Source organism: Nannospalax galili, unplaced genomic scaffold (assembly GCF_000622305.1).
Source record: "Nannospalax galili isolate Female #2095 unplaced genomic scaffold, S.galili_v1.0 scaffold1109, whole genome shotgun sequence".
Lineage (NCBI taxonomy): Eukaryota > Metazoa > Chordata > Mammalia > Rodentia > Spalacidae > Nannospalax > Nannospalax galili.
The window spans coordinates 314919-335425 of NW_008359787.1; the positions used below are offsets into that span (position 1 = coordinate 314919).

At 39.1% G+C, this 20507-nt stretch overlaps 1 protein-coding gene across 3 annotated transcripts in view; it reads right to left on the minus strand.

Annotated features, from left to right (window-relative positions):
• The window catches only part of Intu (inturned planar cell polarity protein), a 124653-nt gene that overhangs the window by 98545 nt on the left and 5601 nt on the right, over positions 1–20507 (minus strand). For all 3 annotated transcript variants that reach the window (XR_003847902.1, XM_029558974.1, XM_008823687.3), the window contains exon 2: positions 15502–16040. Coding sequence is in view for 2 of the 3 variants with exons in the window: in XM_029558974.1 (XP_029414834.1) it covers positions 15502–16040 (539 nt within the window). In the remaining variant the exon portion in view is untranslated. The remainder of the gene's footprint in view (positions 1–15501; positions 16041–20507) is intronic.

Genomic DNA, 20507 nt, shown 5'->3' on the forward strand with positions numbered 1-20507 from the left:
CTAAGAATAGGCAACCTTGGAAACTCCTAGATAAGTTACAGTAAGAATCAAGAGTTTATGTAGGAAATAATAGATGAGTGATTATTCAAGGAAGGAAAGTTTCATGGTATTCATTACAATTCATGGATAGACTTGCCAGATTTAGGCCACCTTGGTGCCTGCTTAGTAAGGAACAAAAGGAGAGCATACAGAGACAATGTTTATTTCATGGAAAGTAAGATGAAGTAGTTATGTTTATAAGTCCCATACTTGGAAGGATTTCATGAGAGCTACAGGTTTAGAATGGGATACTGACGTAACGGGGTTTGGGACATATTAATGAACAGGGAAAAAAAGGCAGATATAAAGCAACATTATTGTGATTCACTTGGAATTCATATAGAATTATTAATGACTATAGAGCTAGTATTGAAAGTACATAGTGGTCTGAGGTCAGCTCATTGTGTAACCACAGAATATAAATTTTAAAAGTCTCTAATGTGACTCACCAAGATGAAAAACAAAAACTTTCTGTTCAACACTAGTTAACGTTTGACAATGTATTTTGATTCACCTGTGTTTCACTTTTGTTTCTGGAATCAGAACTCTTAAAAAATGGTTAAACTACAAAACAATGTCTTATTGATGTAATCATGTAACTTTATAATTTATAATCTGAGCTCTGCAGCTGCAAAATTACACTCAGACTTTCATCAAGCTCCTTTGCGTCTGTTTGTCACTAGCCGACTCCTTGTCCACCCTCTCAACGACCCTGTTCCCGTCAGACTGAACTGCCCTGGTCTGGGCTGGTCCGTCACAAAAAGACATCCGCTAAATGAATGGATTAAGAAACAAGATACATGTTTTTGTTGTCTGCAAGAAACCAAGGACAGGCACTACCTTAAGGTGAAAGGATGGAAAAGAATATTCCAAGCAAATGGCATTAAGAAACAAGCAGGAGTTGCAATTCTAATATCTGACAAAATAGACATCAAAGTAAAACTACTCAGAAGAGATAAAGAGGGTCACTTCATTCTGATCAAAGGAACAGTTAACCAAGAAGATATTACAATCCTTAACATATATGTACCAAACTCTAGTGCATCCAAATTCATTAAAACAGCACTTTAAGACACAGGACTTTAAGACACAGATTTACCGTGACTCAGTAACAGTAGGGGACTTCAATACCCCACTGTATCCATTAGACAGGTGAACTGGACATAGAATAAACAGAGAGACGTCTGAATTAAATGATACCATACATCAAATGGACACAACAGACATCTTCTGAATATTCCACTGAAGCACCAAAGAATACACTTTCTATTCAGCACCCCATGGAACTTTCTCAAAAATTGAACTGCATACTGTAGCACAAAACAAACCTTAAATACAAAAAACTGAACACATACTGAGGCACAAAACAAACCTCAACAAATACAAAAAAAGTGAACTAATTCCATACAGTCTTTCAAACTTAAAATCAACAATGGAAGAAGTCCTAGTCACTACACAAATGCATGGCACACTCTTAAACAATAAGTGGGGTCAAAGGAGAAATTAAGAAATAAAAGTATTCCTGGAATTCAACAAAAAGGACACTATAACACAACAAAACCTCTGAGACACTTTAAAAGCAGTCCTAAGGAGGAAGTTTATAGCTCTAAGTGCCTACATTAAAAAATCAGAAAGAACTCAAATAAATGACTTAATTTTGCAATTCAAGACTCTGCAAAGGCAACAACAAATGAAATCCAAACCCAGAAGAAGAAGAAATAACAAAAATCAGAGCAGAAATAATGAAATAGAAACAATACAAAGAATCAATGAATCTAAGAGTTCGTTCTTTGAAAAGCTAAACGAGGTAGACAGACCCTTAGCCCAGTTAACCAAAAGAAAGAAAGAAAGAGCAAATCCAAATCAAGAAAATCAGAAACGAAAGGGGAAACATCACAACAGACAGCCAAAAGAGCCAGAACATTATAAGTGAATACTTTCAAAATCTATATGCTACTAAATTTGAAAATCTAACAGAAATGGATGGATATCTAAAATCATGGGAACCACCAAAGTTAAACCAACAAGTAATCGTTTAAATAGGCCCATAGCATATAAGGAAATTGAAACAGTAATACAAAGCCTCCCAACTGAAAAAAGCCCAGGCCCAGATGGATTTACAGCAGAATTTTATCAGACATTTAAAGAAGACCTCCAACCAATATTAATTAAACTATTCAAAATGATAGAAACAGAGGGAGAACTCCCAAAATTCTTCTATGAAGCCAGCATCACTCTTACTCAAACCAGGTAAAGACACAACCAAAAGAGAAAACTATATGCCCATATCCTTGATGAACATAAATGCAAAAATTCTCAACAAAATACTTGCAAACCAAATACAGATGTACATCAAAAAGATCATTCACCATGGTCAAGTCAGCTTTATCCCAGAGATGCAGGGATGGCTCAATACACGCAAGTCAATAAGCATCATCAATCATATAAATGGACTCAAAGACAAGAACCAAATCATCTCAATAGATGCAGAAAAGGCTTTCAACAAAATTCATGATAAAAGTTCTAAAGGGAATTGGACTGGAGGGAACATACCTCAACATACTCAAAGCTATATACAACAGACCCACACCCAACATCATTCTAAATGGAAAAAAAAAAAAAAAAACCTGGAAGCATTCCCATTAAAATTAGGAACCAGTCAAGGATGTCCATATCTCCACTCCTTTTCAATATAGTGCTTGAAAATCCTTCTAGAACAGTAAGACAAGAGAAGGAAATTAAAGGAGTACTAATTGGAAAAGAAGAGGTCATATTATTCCTTTTTGCAGATGATATGATACTACACCTAAAAGATCCCAAAAATTCTATCAGAAAACTCCTAGAACTGAACAAGGTTTTCAGTAAAGTGGCAGGTTACAAAATTAATCTATAAAAATCAGTAGCCTTTCTATATACCCATAACAAGCAATTGGACAAAGGGTACAGGGAAACCCTCCCATTCATAGTAGCTGAAAAAAAATACTGGAATAAACCTGACCAAAGACATCAAAGATCTCTACAACAAAAATTTTAAATCTTTAAAGAGATTGCAGGGGCTGGAGAGATGGCTCAGCGGTTAGGAACACTGGCTGTTCTTGCAGAAGACCTGTGTTCAAATCCCAGCACCCACATGGCAGCTAACAACAGCCTAACCCCAGCTCCAGGGGATCCGACAGCCTCTTTTGTCCTCCGTGGGCACTGCACGACATGGGTGCACTTACCTACATGCAGGCAACACATGCATACACATAAAATAAAAATAATAAATAAAATATTTAAAAAAAATAAAGAGACTGAGGAAGACACCAGAAGATGGCAGGACCTCCCATGCTCATGGATTGGAAGAATTAATATTGTGAAAACGGCTATCCTATCAAAAGCAATATATAGAATCAATGCAATTTCAATCAAAATCCCCATGACATACTTTATACAATTAGGAAAAAAACAAAAACCATCCTTAAATTTGTATGGAAGCATAAAGACCCCAGATAGCCAAAGTAACCCTGAGCATAAAGAGCAACCCTGGGGCTATTACTATACCAGATCTCAAAGTATACTGCAGAGCTATGGTCATAAAAACAGCATGGTACTGGCACAAAAATAGACACATAGACCAATGGAACATCATCGATGACCGAAACCTAAGTACACACAATTTCAGCCACCTGATATTTGACAAAGGTGCCGAGAACACACAATGGAGTAAAGACAGCATCTTCAACAGATGGTGCTGGCAAAACTGAATCTCCACCTGTAGAAGAATGAAACTAGACCCTTATCTTTCACCTTGCACAAACATCAACTCCAAATGGCTCAAAGACCTCAATGTGAAACTTGAAATTCTAAAACTGTTAGAAGAAAACACTGGCAGTAAGCTACAAGACACAAATGTAGGAAAGGACTTTCTAAATCATGTATCAGTTGCTCAGGAATTAAGGTCAATAATCAACAAATGGGACCTCATTAAACTAAAAGCATCAAGGGATGAAGAGAACACTAATGCATCTTTCAATTCTCATCAATGAAACTCTCATGCAACAGAGGGCCAGGAACAAAAGGTCAGAAATGGACAAAAGGTAGAGAATAAGAGTCTACATAGTGTGGGTCCTTGGACAGGAAATCTACCCACCCAGGGCTCAGGAACCCTTGTGGAAGAGGGGGCAGAAAGATTGTAAGAGCCAGGGAGGAAGGACATGACCATATGCAAATAGAGTCCTACAGGCTCCTGGGACCTTCCTCATGTGAACCTACAGCAATGTCAGCATGCACAGGACCCATCTAAACTCAAGCAGACAAAAATCCAGTGCAGAACTACAGAAATAGACAGTAAGCCCCAATCTTAGTCAAAGAATTATTAACACCTGATTACTGATGGGTGAGGAAGAGCTGATCTTTTTAAAGGGAGGGACTCTAGATAGGCTGTCTAGACCTCAGTGGATGAATTTACACTTAGAGACATCTAGGGACAGTAACTTAACATAATATAGGCTTTAACACAAATGACAGAATGTACGAATTCCAGTGGGGGGCTATGGGATGGGGTCAATGGGAAAGGTGGCATAAAGATGATTATGTTGTTCTTTATGAAATATACAAAATTCAATAAAAATTTTTTAAAAATGAGAAGCACAGATTCAGGTTATGCCAAATAACATGTTTTTCTATGGAAGTTCTTACATGAGCTTTTATTGGTTACAGAACAAAAGAAAGTCATAAATCAATATATTTGTTAAGTGCACTGGTGATGATCCCAGGGAGAAGAGCCCACAGCAAAGTGGGAGAAAAGGTTGTAGGTTTCCCATGGCACCTGATGATAGTCTTAGCTTTTGGGCCAATGGAAGCTCATGGTTTGCTAGGTTTCAAAGGTTTTACTTGATAGTCAAAAGGGTGTAAGTGGGAAGAGTTATGGAAGCCTAAAAGAGAGACACAGGGGTGGGCTATGCATGCCTATTAAAGGATTAAGGACAGCCCAAGATATTTTAGCTCTGCAATTGCAACACAACTATCCTCAGTCACGAAGCTTGGTCATTCAGCCTTGCAGCATCTTCAATCACAGATGTAGCTTTTTGGTGGGGGGAACTTCAGTTTACAAGAACATAATTAAAAGTGATATCAAAACCCCCGTGAGCTGTGTTAACAGACAGAGACACATCTGGGTTACTTTTTTCATCACTCAAAACTAATTCATTAAGAAGTTGAAGCAAGTGACATATGTTCTCCCTTATTTTCAGACCGTAGCACCAATCCCTTAAATGTGAATACATATCCTGATGTAACAACAGGAGCCAGGAAAATAGAAAGAGTCCAGAAGAGGGGGATAGTAGGAAACAAATGTTACCAAGAGGAAATGGGGGTATTCATCTGAGAAGGGAAGAGGAAAGGACATACAAGGAAATATGGTTAAAAGGGAAGAAGGAACTCAAGAGGGGGGATAACAGGAGACAGGTATTATCCAGGGGGAAATGGAAGCACTTAAACTGGGGAGGGAAGAGGGTAGTTAGATAGAAAGAGAGAGATCAGAGAGATAAATAAAGTTTAGGTGGTATAAAACGTCAGAGGGAAACGTATTTAACTCAAAATCCCCCTGAAAAGTACACATACAATATCTGAACGTAAGTGCATATGTACACCTTAATGCTATATAACAAGGAACATAGTGCCAGACAGGAGAAACCTCCCTTCGAGTTGTTGGTCAGGGCAGTCCAAGACTCCCAAAATAACACAGGCTATTGACACAGCCCTTGATTACCTCCCAGAACTCGAAGGTAAGACCCTATTGCTGAAGACAGGATATAGTTCGGACACAGGACTTGGAGCAAGGGAGCTGGAACCGACATGAAAGCCTTCTCCCTGAAAACTACCTCTTGTAGTTCTAGGGAACACTATGCAAGCTGCTAAGGGAGAAAATCAATTAATGGTCCAACCCAGCTCTAAAGCCTAATAACCACAACTACTAGCACAGCAAACTATCTCTATTGGTGCAGTAGTGGTAGTTTTATCTAGGGGGTGATCAATACCTATCTAACTGTACATAAAGCCCTCTCAGTGGGGGAGAACTCATGGGTGGTACCGTAAACACAGCCAAATACACATGACTGGAAAGGTCACAGACCCTACAAAAAACCCTATCTCTGTCATATCTTTAGACAAATGAAATTTCTTACTGTATACTAAATATGGATCCTTATATTTTCAGACAAATATACCATACACCACTCATCAAAGAAGCTTCTTTTTGCAACAGAGTTCCACAACTGGCCTCACACAGAGAATATATATCTGTGAGATGCCCAGCTCTACACCTAAGGCTCAAGGAACATAATGGAACAGAGGGTAGAGAGAATACTAACACATACCTCAACTCTCACCAGTGAAGCTTTCTCATACAACAGAGTGCGATGTACACAGAAGGCCACGGCTGACTAAGTTTTAGAGACTAAGAGACTGCAGAGTCTGTGGCCCTGAATAGGACTCCTATATTAAACCTCATTTACCCATAGCTCAAGGACCACTGCAGAAGAGGAGGCAAAAATTTCTAAGGGCCAGGGTTACTGCATGAACATAGGGCAACAGAGGCTTTTAGGTTAGTGGCAACCTGTTCATAAGAACTTACAACAATGGTGACAACATGCACAAGACCCATGCTGACTCAATCAGACAAAAACCCAGCACAGAATGAGGGAAATGGGCAGCAGGCCCCAAATCTACCCTAGGAACTATTGACAAGTGATTACTGTTGGGTGAGGGAAGAGTAAATCTTCTTTAAGGGAGAGACTCTAGAAAGGCTGATTAGACTCCAGTGGATGAACTTGGACTGAAGGACATCTGGGAACAAATGCTTGATTGGGAAAGGACTTAGCATGAAATCTGGTGAGGGGGGTTGGGAGGGGACAGAGATGTGGGAGGGGGTCTAAATTTGTTTAAGATATATGAAGTGCACGAAAACTCAATAAAAATTTTTTTTAAAAAGAAGTTGATCAGACATGTGTCCATCCACTCGACAAGTACTTACGCAGCACTTACAGTGGGTCAGGTCTTGTTCTAAGCTACGACAAAAGAAAACCAAGAAAAAAGAAGAAACTCTCCACTGTGATAAAGCTTAATGCTCACTGAGGCTGGGTAATACACCTGTGTGTGTAGGAAGAACAGCATGGTACATAGCTTTCCATGGGTCTCTCTGGTTTCTGCACATCTTACATGCCAAGGCACTGGGTCTGTGTGGTTCTCTTTGAGGACATGTGTATACTGAACAGCTTGAATATCAGAGAAAAATGTCTCCCTCCAGAGTACAGGTCAAGCCTGCTTACTGAATATAATTAGGACAATGTCTCAATCTTATTAGTTATAACTGTTCTTTATAGAAGGTTGGTATGCCTGAAATGAGAAGTTGCTCTTTAATACAAACCACCACTGGGCATCACCTGGCCCTCATTAGAGCTGAGGACAGATGCAAACGCTGATCTTCTAGGTATTGCTGTTCCTCTTTGCTGCCTTCCTCTCCTCGATGCTTTATCAGATGTGGAGAGGGCTGAGTGAGCAAGAGGAGCTTCTTAGCCCATCCCATTAAAGCTTAGGAAGCTATTGGATGTTCAAGAGAGGCTACCAAGTTGAGAGCTCTGTGTGCAGACACTTCGTAATTACAAATGTCAGCTATGGTAGCACTTTGGGGAAACTGGGAACTTGCAGACTAAAATAAACTTCCAGCTTCAGAACTACTGGGAAAAATTAATATGCCCCCTTAATTTATCTTAGAAGATTAAATAAGCCTACTCTTCCAAATTATGTATAGCTGTTGATATTTTTAAATGAAGAAAATGAATGATGATTATCACACAGTACTGGTGGAACGCAACCACTTTTGGACCTCTCTACATTGGGTTCTGCTATGAATACCCTTTGGGCACCTAAATAGTGAACCAATTTTAAAATTGATACTTTAAATTGAAATGTCACTAGATGATGCCCAAACAATTTTTCTCTCCAAAGCCTAATGAATATATTTTGTAGTGTTTTAGAAAGAACCACCTGACAACAGAATATATAACATGCCTCTAAATGTAGGAAAATGATTTTGAAAAATAGATGCAGTATATCTAATGTTTTAAAAGTTTCTTAGAATAACTTCCCACTTCAGAAACACTGTGTTCACCCGAGTTTTGGGGGCATATCTGTAGGCATGGCTGTGCCCTAGGCCTACATGTCAGGAAACAACTTTCACAGCAAGTAAGAAGGAGCCACTGGTATATTCTGCCTCATTACATAGGCTTAACAGAAAAGAACTGTACCAAGTGTAGAAAAGAAGTGGTCTCAGGATTATGAATGAATTGAAACAGGAAGATCATCTTATCAAGATACATTCAAGACTCCAATAAAGTGGGATCTGATAGCCCAAGTTCAAAGCATCCTAGGCTATAGAGAACCTAGAAAACTTCAAAAGACCCTATCTTTGAGTTCAATCCTCCAGACCCAAAAGATGGAAGGAGGTAATTAACTCTCACAAGTTGTTCTCTGACCTCCACACGTGAACTGTGGCACATACATGTACACACACACGCACACACACAATAATTAAATGTAATTAACAAAACAACCTCCACTGTGATAGGCAGAAAAGATGCTCACATAAAATCTAGTTAATACGTTATACCACAAGAGGGACAATACACATACAATTAAGAATTTGGGAATTTACCTGGATGATCTTTGTGGTTCCTCTGAAATCATAAGGATCAAAGCAGAGACTCAAATATGGGACATTTTTGCCTTTCCAGGTGGAGAAGGGACCACAAGCTAAGGACTGCTGGTGGCCTCAGAGCTGCTAAGAAGAAGGATTTTCCCCTAGAACCTCAGAAAGGAATGTACCACTAGGACATCTTGAATTTAATGTGAAACACCTCTGAAGATTTCTGACTAACAGAACTGCAGATTGTTGGTGTTGTTTTAAAATGCTAAATATGTGGTGATTTGTCATAGCAGCAACAGAAAAATGAATCCACTTAACAATACAAAATGATCTGCTAAGTAGCAAGTAAAAGTGGGAAGTAAGGGGGCATTTACTTATTTGTTTGTTTTTATTTGTACCTGGGATTGCATGCAGGGCCTTGACATTCTAGGCAAGCACTCTACCACTGAGCTACAGCCTCTGCCCAAAGGTCTGGGAGACAGATCAGATGATACATTTCAAATCATCATTTAAGTTGAATTAAATTTGATTTTAAGGGAAAGAGAACGTAGTTTCTTTTTTGTTTGCTTCTTTTTCTGAGTCAGGGTCTCCCTGTAGCCCCAGGCTCGACTTCAGACACTCCTGTTTCTGCTCTGTGCACTCCAACTCCCCCTCTTGCTGGAAGTAAAGGCATGGGCTATCACATCTGGTAAGAATGTAGTTTTTGAAACATATACTATACTGAAACATTTACTATACTTTTATACATTTAAAAATCAACATTTACTATCAAGCCACTTCTTCATACTGAACTTTAGTGTTATTTTTTTTTTCCAGCCTCAGTCTCAATTTCTCACCTTAAATATATGGGTACCAAATGAGAGAATTAAGGTCTCTCCCAGCCTGCCACTACATAAGTCCTCCAATATGGTAATTCAAATTCTGTAGCCATCCTTCAGGACATGTGATTAAGGATGTCACATCAGGTTGGGGATGTAGCTCAGTAGAAGAGCACTTGCCTAGTATTCAAATGGTCCTGGGTTCAATCCCCAGCACTCTGAAAAAGTATCATACTCCGTGATGATGATAATGGTAAGAAACTAGTACACAACTGTTATTCCTCACTAATTTAGAATATAGTATTACAGAAATGTTAGGAAAATGATTGATGGCCTTCTCACTATGTTTATGCATCAGGCTTAGTCTTTACTATGCTTATCCAAATGAAGTGTAAGTGATTTTTTAAAGTTTACTTATTTATTGTTTTTATTTTTATGTGCATAACTGTTTTGCCTGCATGTTAAGTGCACCAGTGTGTGCAATGCATGCAGAAGCCAGCAGAGGGAGTTGGGATCCCTGGAACTGGAGTTAAGGACAGTTAATTTTAAGCTGCCATGTCAGTGCTGGCAACCAAACTTGGGTCCTCAGCAAGAGCAGCCATTGCTCTTTACTGCCGAGCCATATCTCCAACCCCAAGTGAAAGAGATTTTTATCATTTTAAGCCTCTCAAGCAGTAAAACTTTTGTGCTGATATACAGTTTACATAATTGTAATTTTAAGGATCAAATGACATAAATTTTTTAAATTATAATGTAAATAACCATACCGTTTGACAATTTTATGCTTTAATTTTTAAAAAATATTAGTTTTAAGCTCCTCAATAAATATTTTTATATACACAGTTTTCTTTTTCCTCTGAGTGAGTGAGCGTGTGTGTGTGTGTGTGTGTGTGTGTGTGATATGCACATGTGTGACACAAGGAGGCCAGGATAGGGCATCAGGTGTCCTGCTCTATCACTCTCTGCCTTATCCCCTTGAGACAGTCTCTCACTGAACCTGGAGCCAGGCTGGTAGCCAGCAAGTCCTGATGAGAGCCTCAAGGAGAAATGAGATGTGGGCTCAGTTTCAGTGACAGAAGATCTGCTCCTGGTAAAGCCTCTGATGCCTTTACCCCTCAGCTGCAGAAGAAGTAACTGCACCAAGGCTTCCCTGAAAGGCCCGAAGATACTAGAATCCCATCCCTCGGAGAAGTTCCAGGTTCTAGTCTCTTCTACAACTGATACAAAAAATATTTTATTTATTCTTATTTTATGTGTACGAGTGTACTGTCTGCATGAACATAAGTGCGCTGGTTTTGTGCAGTGGCCACAGAGATCAGAAGAGGACACTGGATCACCTGAAACTGGAGTTACACATAGTTATTAGCTACCATGTGGGTGCTGTGACTTGAACCTGGGTCCTCTGCAAGACCAGCCAGTGCTCTTAACCACTGAGCCATCTCTCCAGCCCCCTAAACGAAAGCTTTTTAAGAGGTTTACACAATTTATACCTCCAGCATTAGAAATAATGGAAAAGTGAAAGTATATGTCTTAAAAAAAAGCCTCAATAATATTTTATAAAACGTTGGCAATTTAAAATAGTGGAGGAAAAAAATAACTAAAGATACTAACAAAAGCAAAATAACCAAAAAGCTAAAAAGAAAATTTGACATTAGAAGAAATATGCTACAAAAGATAATTGAGGGCAATTGCATTGGGATTGTCTATAAGACTTGGCAGACTTTCATTATCACAACCATATTTTAAGGTCTTGTTTCATGATGCACAGCTGCTTGCTTTATTTTAGGGCACAGCTCTCCTTGGAGTTTCTATATTTTCTACATGCTGCTGCTCTTTTTGAAACTTCTACAATTCCATATACACCACCATGAACATTCCACATTACATGTTCCCATCCTCTGTGCCAGCTCTCTGTTGAATATGTGAAAATCTCCTTGTGCACTTGTATCCAGACCACAACTCTGACAGAAATAACACTGATGATTGAATAGCAATATTGTTGCCTGAGTGTCTTCATACTCTACTTGCACTCAATTGTTTTCAAAGCTCTAGTCAATAACTTAGTTGGTTTCTTTAAGCAATGAAGCTTTCATTCATTAAGAGCTCCTAGAATTGGGTTAGGAATGGTGGCCCAAGCCCTTAACCTCAGCACTCAGGAGGAAGAGGCAGGAGGATCTCTGTGAGATCGAGGCCAGCCTGGTCTACATAGTAAGTTCCAGGTGAGACCCTGTCTCAAAAAAGACAAAAAAAAAAAAAAAAAAAAAAAAAAAAAAAAAGCCTCTGAAATGGCATCAGATAGAAATGTAGAAATGTCAGTGCAGAAGACAAATAATTTAAGACAAATTTAAGATGAATTATCACATTGAAAGGTCAATCATTTCTCCAGAATTTAGTTTTCTACCTTTCTCATTTTTCTACCTGTAGCCATTTTTCTCATGGAAACCTGTGTGTGTGTGTGTGTGTGTGTTACATGCACATGACAGTATAGATGTGTTGAGCTCATCCATACATATGTGGAGGACAGGGCAAGGCACCAGATATCTTTAGCAGTCTCCAACATACTGCTTTGAGGCAGGGTCTCTCACTACACTGGAAGTTTGCTCTTTTAGCTAGGCTTACTAGCCACTGAGGCCTTGGGATCCTCCTCCTCAGTGCTGGGGTTACAGGTACATGCAGCCTGCTCTTTTACTTGTGTGACAGTGATTCAAACTCAGGTCTTCACTCTCTCATGCTTTCAAAGCACCCACTCTTACCCACTGAGTAATCTCCCCAACCCCTCTCATGGAAAATGTTTAAAGATTTTCTCTTGCAGGATTTCAGTATTGGGGATTTTAATATTTTAGGATTATGAATTTTGACCTTATAGACTTTAGATATTTTAGTGTTTGAGGATTTCAACATTTAGGAATGAGGCATTCCAGACTCTACCTCTTGGGATTAGAACTGGCACCAGAGATAGTGGTATCTCATGGTGGTTTAATATGCACCTCGATACCCTTTCACATGGTTATTAGCCACTTAGAAAACCCCTTTGGTAATGTGCTTATTTGGGTTTCTTGTGTGTTATTTGATGGGGTGGTGTATATTTTCACTCTAGATTTGCAGTTTTGTTAATAAAAGTCTGTTATCTGGAATAGGTCTGCCTTGTAACTCATAACAGTGAAGATCTCAAGTGATTAGTGTTATCTAAAACTTTTTCCCTCAAGTCTTGACTATTTTTTCCCACATTCTAAAAATGTGATTCTTTTATCTTCCTCTTTAGATGTACACTCTATTGAAAACTGACTTTTTTGCCTGGGATGAATAAAGGTCAAATCACCTTTTCTTCCTATATGGACATATTTTGAGGCTCCACAGTTTACATATGTTGGCCTTTTACTTATTAGCTTTCTTTTGTAAGGATGAGTCATAGATAACACATGTGCTTTTCTTGGAGGAAGATAACAATATGGTGTTTTGTACATAATACGCATTCAGTGTGTTGGTGGAATGAATAAATGACATTCAAATGAACTATTAGTTGACATTTATGTAATATTTAGAGAAAACCATAGGCTTCTTTTCAGTTCAGATTTAGTGAATAGGTATGTTGCAAAGGCTAAGTAAAACTAGATTTCTTAAATAATACACAGTAGCTCTGCCCATGGTGAAGCCCTTTTCTTCCCTATGATTCAATCTCTTTTGTTCTACCCTAGGTTTCGAGAGAAGAGGGTAAAGAGAGTTGTAGAGATTCATGTATATACCAGACCAGACAGGCATTCAATATAGATGTTCTTGGGCTGGAGAGAGCACTGGCTGCTCTTGCAGAGGACCCGGGTTCAAATCCCAGCACCCACACAGCTACTAACAACCATCTGTAACTCCAGTTTCAGGGGATCTGACACTTTCTTCTGCATCTGCATGACACGGGTGCACTTTCATACATGCAGGCATAATACTCATACACATAAAATAAAAGTAAGTTTGGAAAAATTTTTAAAAAGTAGAAGTTCTAGCTAAGTAGAAAGAGAAGGTACTAGCAAGAGTTTCCCATGATGTAGAAGATGAAACCATAGTGGTCAACAAATAACCACTCAGTTTCACAAACAGGAATCCTAGTCATCTCTGAACTAAAACAACAAACCTTAGAAATATTCTGGCTCAATCCCATCACTTTATAAGGGAGAAATTTGAGGAAGTAGAATCCAAGTCTTCACTGACTGACAGTCACCTACTGCTGTGTAGCAAATCATTTGAAATCCAGGAACTTAGGACAACTATGATCACTTATTATTTCTCTTGTCTCAGCTCAGTTGAGCTTCAGACTAGGGTGTCCTCATGCAGGTACAGACAGATGGTGGTTGAGGCTGGAATCTTCTGGAAGGTTCTTACCTTAAGTCTGGTAGAGGGGCCTCAGATAGGCTATCAGTCAGATCACTACACCTAGACCCCTAGTCTCTCCTCATGGCCTGGTCTTCTTAACAGAATGGTGACTACGCTCCAAGAATAAGCATCTCCAGAGGAAACAGGCAGTATTACTATCTATGATCCAACGATCCAACTTTTTTTTTTTTTTTTTTGACAGGGTCTCCCTGGTCACAGCCCACCTGGAAGTCACTATGTAAACCAGGGTGGCCTCCTTCTCACAGAGATCCACCTGCCTCTGCCTCCCAAGGGCTGGGATTAAAGGTACAAGCCACCACACCTGGCATGATCCAACTTCTTAAATCACAGCATCACTTAACCTGAGATCAGAGGCCCACTAAGACTCAAGGATACAGACATAGCTCTCCATGAGAGGAGAGGCCATATCTCATTGTAAGAAGACAACACGGAGACCTTGTTGCAACCATTTTGAATCCGTTCTCTGCACAGATGCCCTTCCTACATGTCTCCTTAGGATTATCTTGTAAAGTTCTGTCACATGTGCGACACTATTTCTGATGTGCTTCTTCTACTACAGGAGCTCCTTCCCACAAGCACTCAGATCATTACAGTGACCTCTTTAACCTGATGCTTAGGAGATGCTCAAAACTTCCCAGAATCAATAAACAAGTGAAATTTAAATTTCAAGCTAGACGTATTTAAAACCATTTCTAAAGTTCCTCTATCCTAAGCTGGGTCAACTGAAAAGACTGGTGTCTTTTAGGACTGTTACAAGTTTTAAGTTTAATTAAGAACGTATTTTCAGGGTGGGCAAGATAGGTCAGTGGGTAACTTGCTGACCAGGCTGGTAGTTGAGTTTGATCCCTAGAACCCACATGGTAGAAGGAAAAAACTGATTTTGCAAGTTGTTCTCTGACCGCCACACATGCACCCAAGCACGGATGCGCTTAGGCACAAATGAATATTAAAAAAAAGAACATATTTCTGTATTTGATTAATCTATCATTAAGTCATGTCTGGTAAGGTTATTACAAACTGACATGTTATATCCAACAGCTTTAAATGATTTTCAGCAATGAAAATGCTCTTCTTAATATTGGTATGTTTAAAATAACGTGTTTATTTTTTTCCTCAAAACTGGTGGGATATTTTATGACAAATATCCTTATAAGGAAACTCATGTAAAGCATCACTGTTGTTAATAATACCAAATCAGTTTAAAACCACTCCAAGAATTTAGTGTATTCAAGTGTAAGCAGGCAATTTAAAAAGTATTTACTCATAAATTATGTATTTTTGTACTATGGATATAGCCACTCAAGCCTAAATTATCACTGTAAAATCAAATTATTTTCTTCTCCTTGTCAGCAAATATCACCAAGATGAAATAAAATTATATAATTCCAAACTTGAAAATTAGCTAAGGTGCTTCCTGGCCTGAGCTAGGCACACCTGTCAATAGTACGTGGCAATGCTTCTTTTAATAACTCTGTATGTGGTACAGCCTTTGTAACAGTATCGAATATTAATCCTCACAAGGCACTGTTAGCCATGCATCTCAGCCAATAAGGACCGACACTCAGCAGCACTTACCAATCAGCACCTGACCACTCTTCAAAGCAGAGCCTCCAGGCAACAGGCCATGCACCACAAGCCTCTCTCCCTCAGCCTGCTTGCCACCTCTCCTCCAGCTCCACTTCTTCTGATGGATTATTCCCACCAGCACTTCCAGGAGTTTGAGCTGCTCCCTGCCTTTCATGATGGTTAGCTTTTTGGGGTTGATATAAACATTCACATCTTTGTACTGCTGTTGGACAGTGATCCCTGTCTTCTGGTTGGAATGATGTTTTAGAATAGACACAGGCCCATCGTCTTTGCTGTTCTTTTTGTTGTAGCGCTTAGGTAAAAGTCTTTTACTTTTCAAAATCTTGGTAAAGCGCTTGAGTGTGGGTTCATACTTTTTTCTTTCTTGGTAATCATCAGCTTCAATGATGATCTCGTTCTCACTGAACCTGACGTGGTTCACAATTGGTGTCTCAGGAAGGAGGCTTTCTTCCTCATCCTCACTCAATTCCAGATAAAACAGTTCTCCATTTCTCTGCACACTGTCTAGCCATTCAGGCTCCAGATCACTGTGATAGAGAGAAAAGGTCACTAAAAAGGCAGCCCACCATGAGAAACCCATTTCATTTCGAGGGGAAGGGGTTGGCTGGGCAGTGCAGAAAGGGAGGAGGGAAGATATATTCCTGTGAGGAGGTGGGGAGCAACAATGGGTATTTCAGATAGGGACGTGGTGGGGGGTTCATCTTCCTGTGAGGGAGTGAGGCTGGGTAGTGCAGACAGGGAAGTGGGGAGCGAGGCTGGGTATTACAGACAGAGATGGGGGAATCATCTTTTGGGGTAGAGTGAGACTGGGTAGTATGGTAGTGTACAAGGAGGTAGGGGGAATTAAGGTTCTTAGACCCTTTTAAATACCCCTTATCAGCTCTAACTTATTGTGAACATCAATGTTATTTGTTTTAGGATGCTTTTTATGGAGCCTTGAAGAGCAGAGAAGGGAATCAAAAAGACATAGTGACAGAAAAAATCAGGAGAGAGGTGCACAGAGATATTTTCTATCATCAATAGGGTTATGTTTTAAAAAATAAAACTAATTCAGGCTCATATCTGTAATTCCAGCACTTGAGAGGGCTGAGGAGGAGGATAGCCATGCATTCAAAGCCACCCTGGGCTACATAGTGAGTTCCTGGCTAACCTGAACTACAGAGTGAGACCCACCTCAAAAGGTCAAAAACAGCAACAACAATAAGAAAAAAACAAATTCAGTGGCTGAAGAGACAGTTCAGTGAGGAAAGTGCTTGCTGTGCAGGCATGAGAATCTAAGTTCAGATCCCCAGTACCCCCCCAACAAAAGTTAGCCTGATGGCACATGTCTATAACCCTAGTCCTGGGGGACAGAGACAGGTAGATCCTGGGGGCTCACTGGCCCATCAGTCTAGCTGAAAGGGCGAGTCCAGGTTCAGTGAATGACTCTTACCACAAACAATGAGGTAGAGTTCAATAGAGTTGACTTCAACCTTTGGCCTCCACACACATGTAGTAGGAGAGCATACCACATCCACACACATCTACTACACACACACAAATATACAACTCATCCAGCCACTGTGTGGTTACTGTTCACTCTGGGCAGTTTTGAGTTTAGATTAGCCATCGATCATGTGATCACATGCACAGGCACAGAAATTAGGTAGTGGGCAAGTATACATGAAAAGCTCCTATTTCATGGAAAGTATTTCACCATGGCAGCCAGGTTAAATGAAGCTTGGCTTCCTTGCACTTAAAATCATGGCTGAAATCAACCAGCTATAATCATAGTTTATAATAAGCCTATCTATAACCTGTAATTTTGGTAAAATTCCTCTTGATGAGTAATCATACTAAGAAAAGTAAAGCACATATTACATAATTCATTCTGTGTGAAAAACAATACTTTTAATAGGAAAGCAGTCCATTTAAAAACCAAAATAATCGCCATTAAAATTTTGCTGGAGAGATGGTTCAGCAGTTATGGGTTTGAATCCCAGCACCCACATGGCAGTTAACAACCATCCATAACTCCAGTTCCAGGGGATCTGATGCCCTCTTCTGACTTCCATGGGTATTGCACAACATGGGTGCACTTATATACATGCAGGCAATACACATTAAAAAAAAGTAAAACACTTTTAAAAATAAAATTACTAAAACAGCACTAAACAACAAAACCACCCATTTTATGATAGGAAACCTAATCACACAATTGCTATTCCACACTGTAGTTTACCTTCCAAACTGCTATTTTTTAAGGTCATGGTTTCTCTGTAAAATCAACATGTGGGTGAATGAGCCAAAACATCCTGGCAGGAAAGAGTATAATTTATGTTCTAATCAATCAACCAGATAGAAAAGACTTTTCTGTTTTCTTAAATGTTTATTAGCAACTCTGGGTCTTTAACTTAAATTTTTCTAAGTATTGCTTTCTGAACACTGAAAATTTGTCTCCCAAATACCCTATTTTACTACTGTTCTCGTCTGTGACTTGTAAATAACATAGAATTTTCAAATATGTATGAGTCACTTAAAAAAAAGCCATAGGTAACTCAAAATATCAAAACTGACATTTACCTGGTCCTAGATCATTCCCAAATATGTGGCATCATTTCAGATGCTCAGTATCACCACAGATCAGGAGCCATTTATATCAGTTGCTTCAACCACACATTTTATCCTCACAGAAGTCATTATTCAAAATAATTCTGCAGCCCTGCTCTGAAGAGTCTAAATAACTGTGCACCTATCTTAAGCCTTTAGAAAACAAGTGAACAATAACTTTAACTGGTACAGTGTAAATAGTATGATCACTTATTACTATAGTTTGGATACAAAGTGCCCCCCAAAAGGCTGCTGTGTTGAAAGCTTTGCCCCAAGGCACGTTGCTTAGAGAGGTGACAGGATTATGAAAATACTAACCTCTGAAACCAGGAGCCAAAATAAATCCTTCCTCACTTAGGTTATTTGTCTTAGGAATTTTGTCAGTGATGAGAAGTGACTGCTATATTATTATAAGTTATTACTTATCAAGACACAGATCAACTTAAATGAGTGAAGCATATCAGCTTTAAAATCTCATCCTTGTAGTTGGTATGCTCTTTGTATTAGATACATGGCCACTTTTTACTTGCTAAATAGATGGATGGCTTGTCTAATCTTAAAATTTTGAATGTGAAACGACTTTTTGGTTATGATTTAATGATCCATGAAGTTGGATTGTACATCAAACAAACAGGGACAGACACTGTAGTAAGTGTCAGCATTAGCACAATGAAAACACCTCTGTTGTTCCAGGACAGTGAGACGGCTCAGCAGGGACTGCACTTGCTGCCTAGTCTAATGACCTGAGTTGGATTCCTGGTGGGAGGAGAGAATAGATTCGACAAAAGTTGTCCTCTGAGTTCCACATGTGCACTATGGCCTGCACAAATACATACACACACACAATAATAATAATAATAATAATAATAATAATAATAATACAAAATCAGAGTTAAGAAAGAAAACACCTTAGCTCAGTGGGGAAGAGATGCTGAGAAAGAATCCAAGATGATACACATGTGAAGTACATGTCAGTGGTGGGGGAAAGACTTAGGAAGCAGAAGGAAGATTTAGGGACCAGTTTCCACAAAACAGGGGTGACAGGTACAACCTTAACCAAACAAAGGAGGCTGTGAGACCAGGAAAGGGCTGAGAAACTGTCAGAAGCCACAGGAGAACTGATGACTAGAGGTAACACGATATGCTGGGTGGAATCCTGGAACAGGAAAGGAACACTAATGCAAGAGTGGTGAAATCCAAATAAAGTCTGTAGTGAACTGGCCATACACAGCACAGGCCAACAATAACTTCTTATTGACCAGTGAGTAATAGTTGTGTAAGATGTTAAAGTCAGGGAAATCCAAGAGAAGGGTTTATGAGAATACTGTATTATCTTTACAACTCTCTGTAAATCTAAATGTACTCCAAATTTAAAAAAAATGTTAAGAATTAAATCTAATTGTTTCAATTCACATCTTTATAATGCTTGGATCTCATTAACTAGCACTTGTATACTCTTTTAACACTGTCTGAGACTCCAAGGCACAAGCTGCTAAGTTCTGACTGAGTAAATGTCTTTCAGTGAAAGTCTTCTTTTATTTTGCTTTACTCTAAACAGAAATAACCTTAGGTTTACAGGCTTACAAAGTTTGAGAGTGCTTTAATTGGTTTTCAAGACCCTTAGTGATGAAGTAAACATGAGCAGAATCCCTCTTCCCAAAGAAAGATTTGCTAATTTGCAAATCAGCAAGTTCAGTTAGTTGTACCATTATGTAGTCATGAACTTAAGATGATAGTAGTTCTCAATTTTTAATGTATTCAAATATCATATTTATCAAATATGAATTGACATGAAATCTTTTATTTGCCCTCTCTAAAAGTTATCTAACTCTCTTAGGTCTTAATTTGCATTAATGTGATGATTTTTTTTCAACATTTGAAATGGCATGGCAATTTCCTTAACCACTGCTAAGAGTCATGCCACAGATAGCCCAACTGATACATTTTCTTATTTCAGGAAAACAGACATTTGCACTATTCCAAATGATTACATTACCCCCACCTCCTCCGTCTCTTTTTGAGAAAAGTACAATGCACCTTACCAAGTGGCCAAGTGGCCACCACATGTTGTTACATGATGTTAACAGGTATAATAACAAGATGATTCTAAGGACCAAGAAGAAATCACCATACACACATAATAGAAATGCCATGTATGATGATTAAAGTCAATTGTCAACTTGATGAAATCTGTACCATTCATTTCTGTTGCTGTAATTAAAATACCTGAGAAAAAGCAGTTTAGAGGAGGAAGAGTTTCTTTCTAGAGGGATAGAGTCCATCATGGTGGGAAAGACAACAGGCAGACAGCATGGCAGTAGGAGCAGGAAGCTGGCAGATCACACTGCCTATGTACACAGAAAGCACAGAGAGAAGAGCAAATGGGGCCAGACTATAAAACCTCA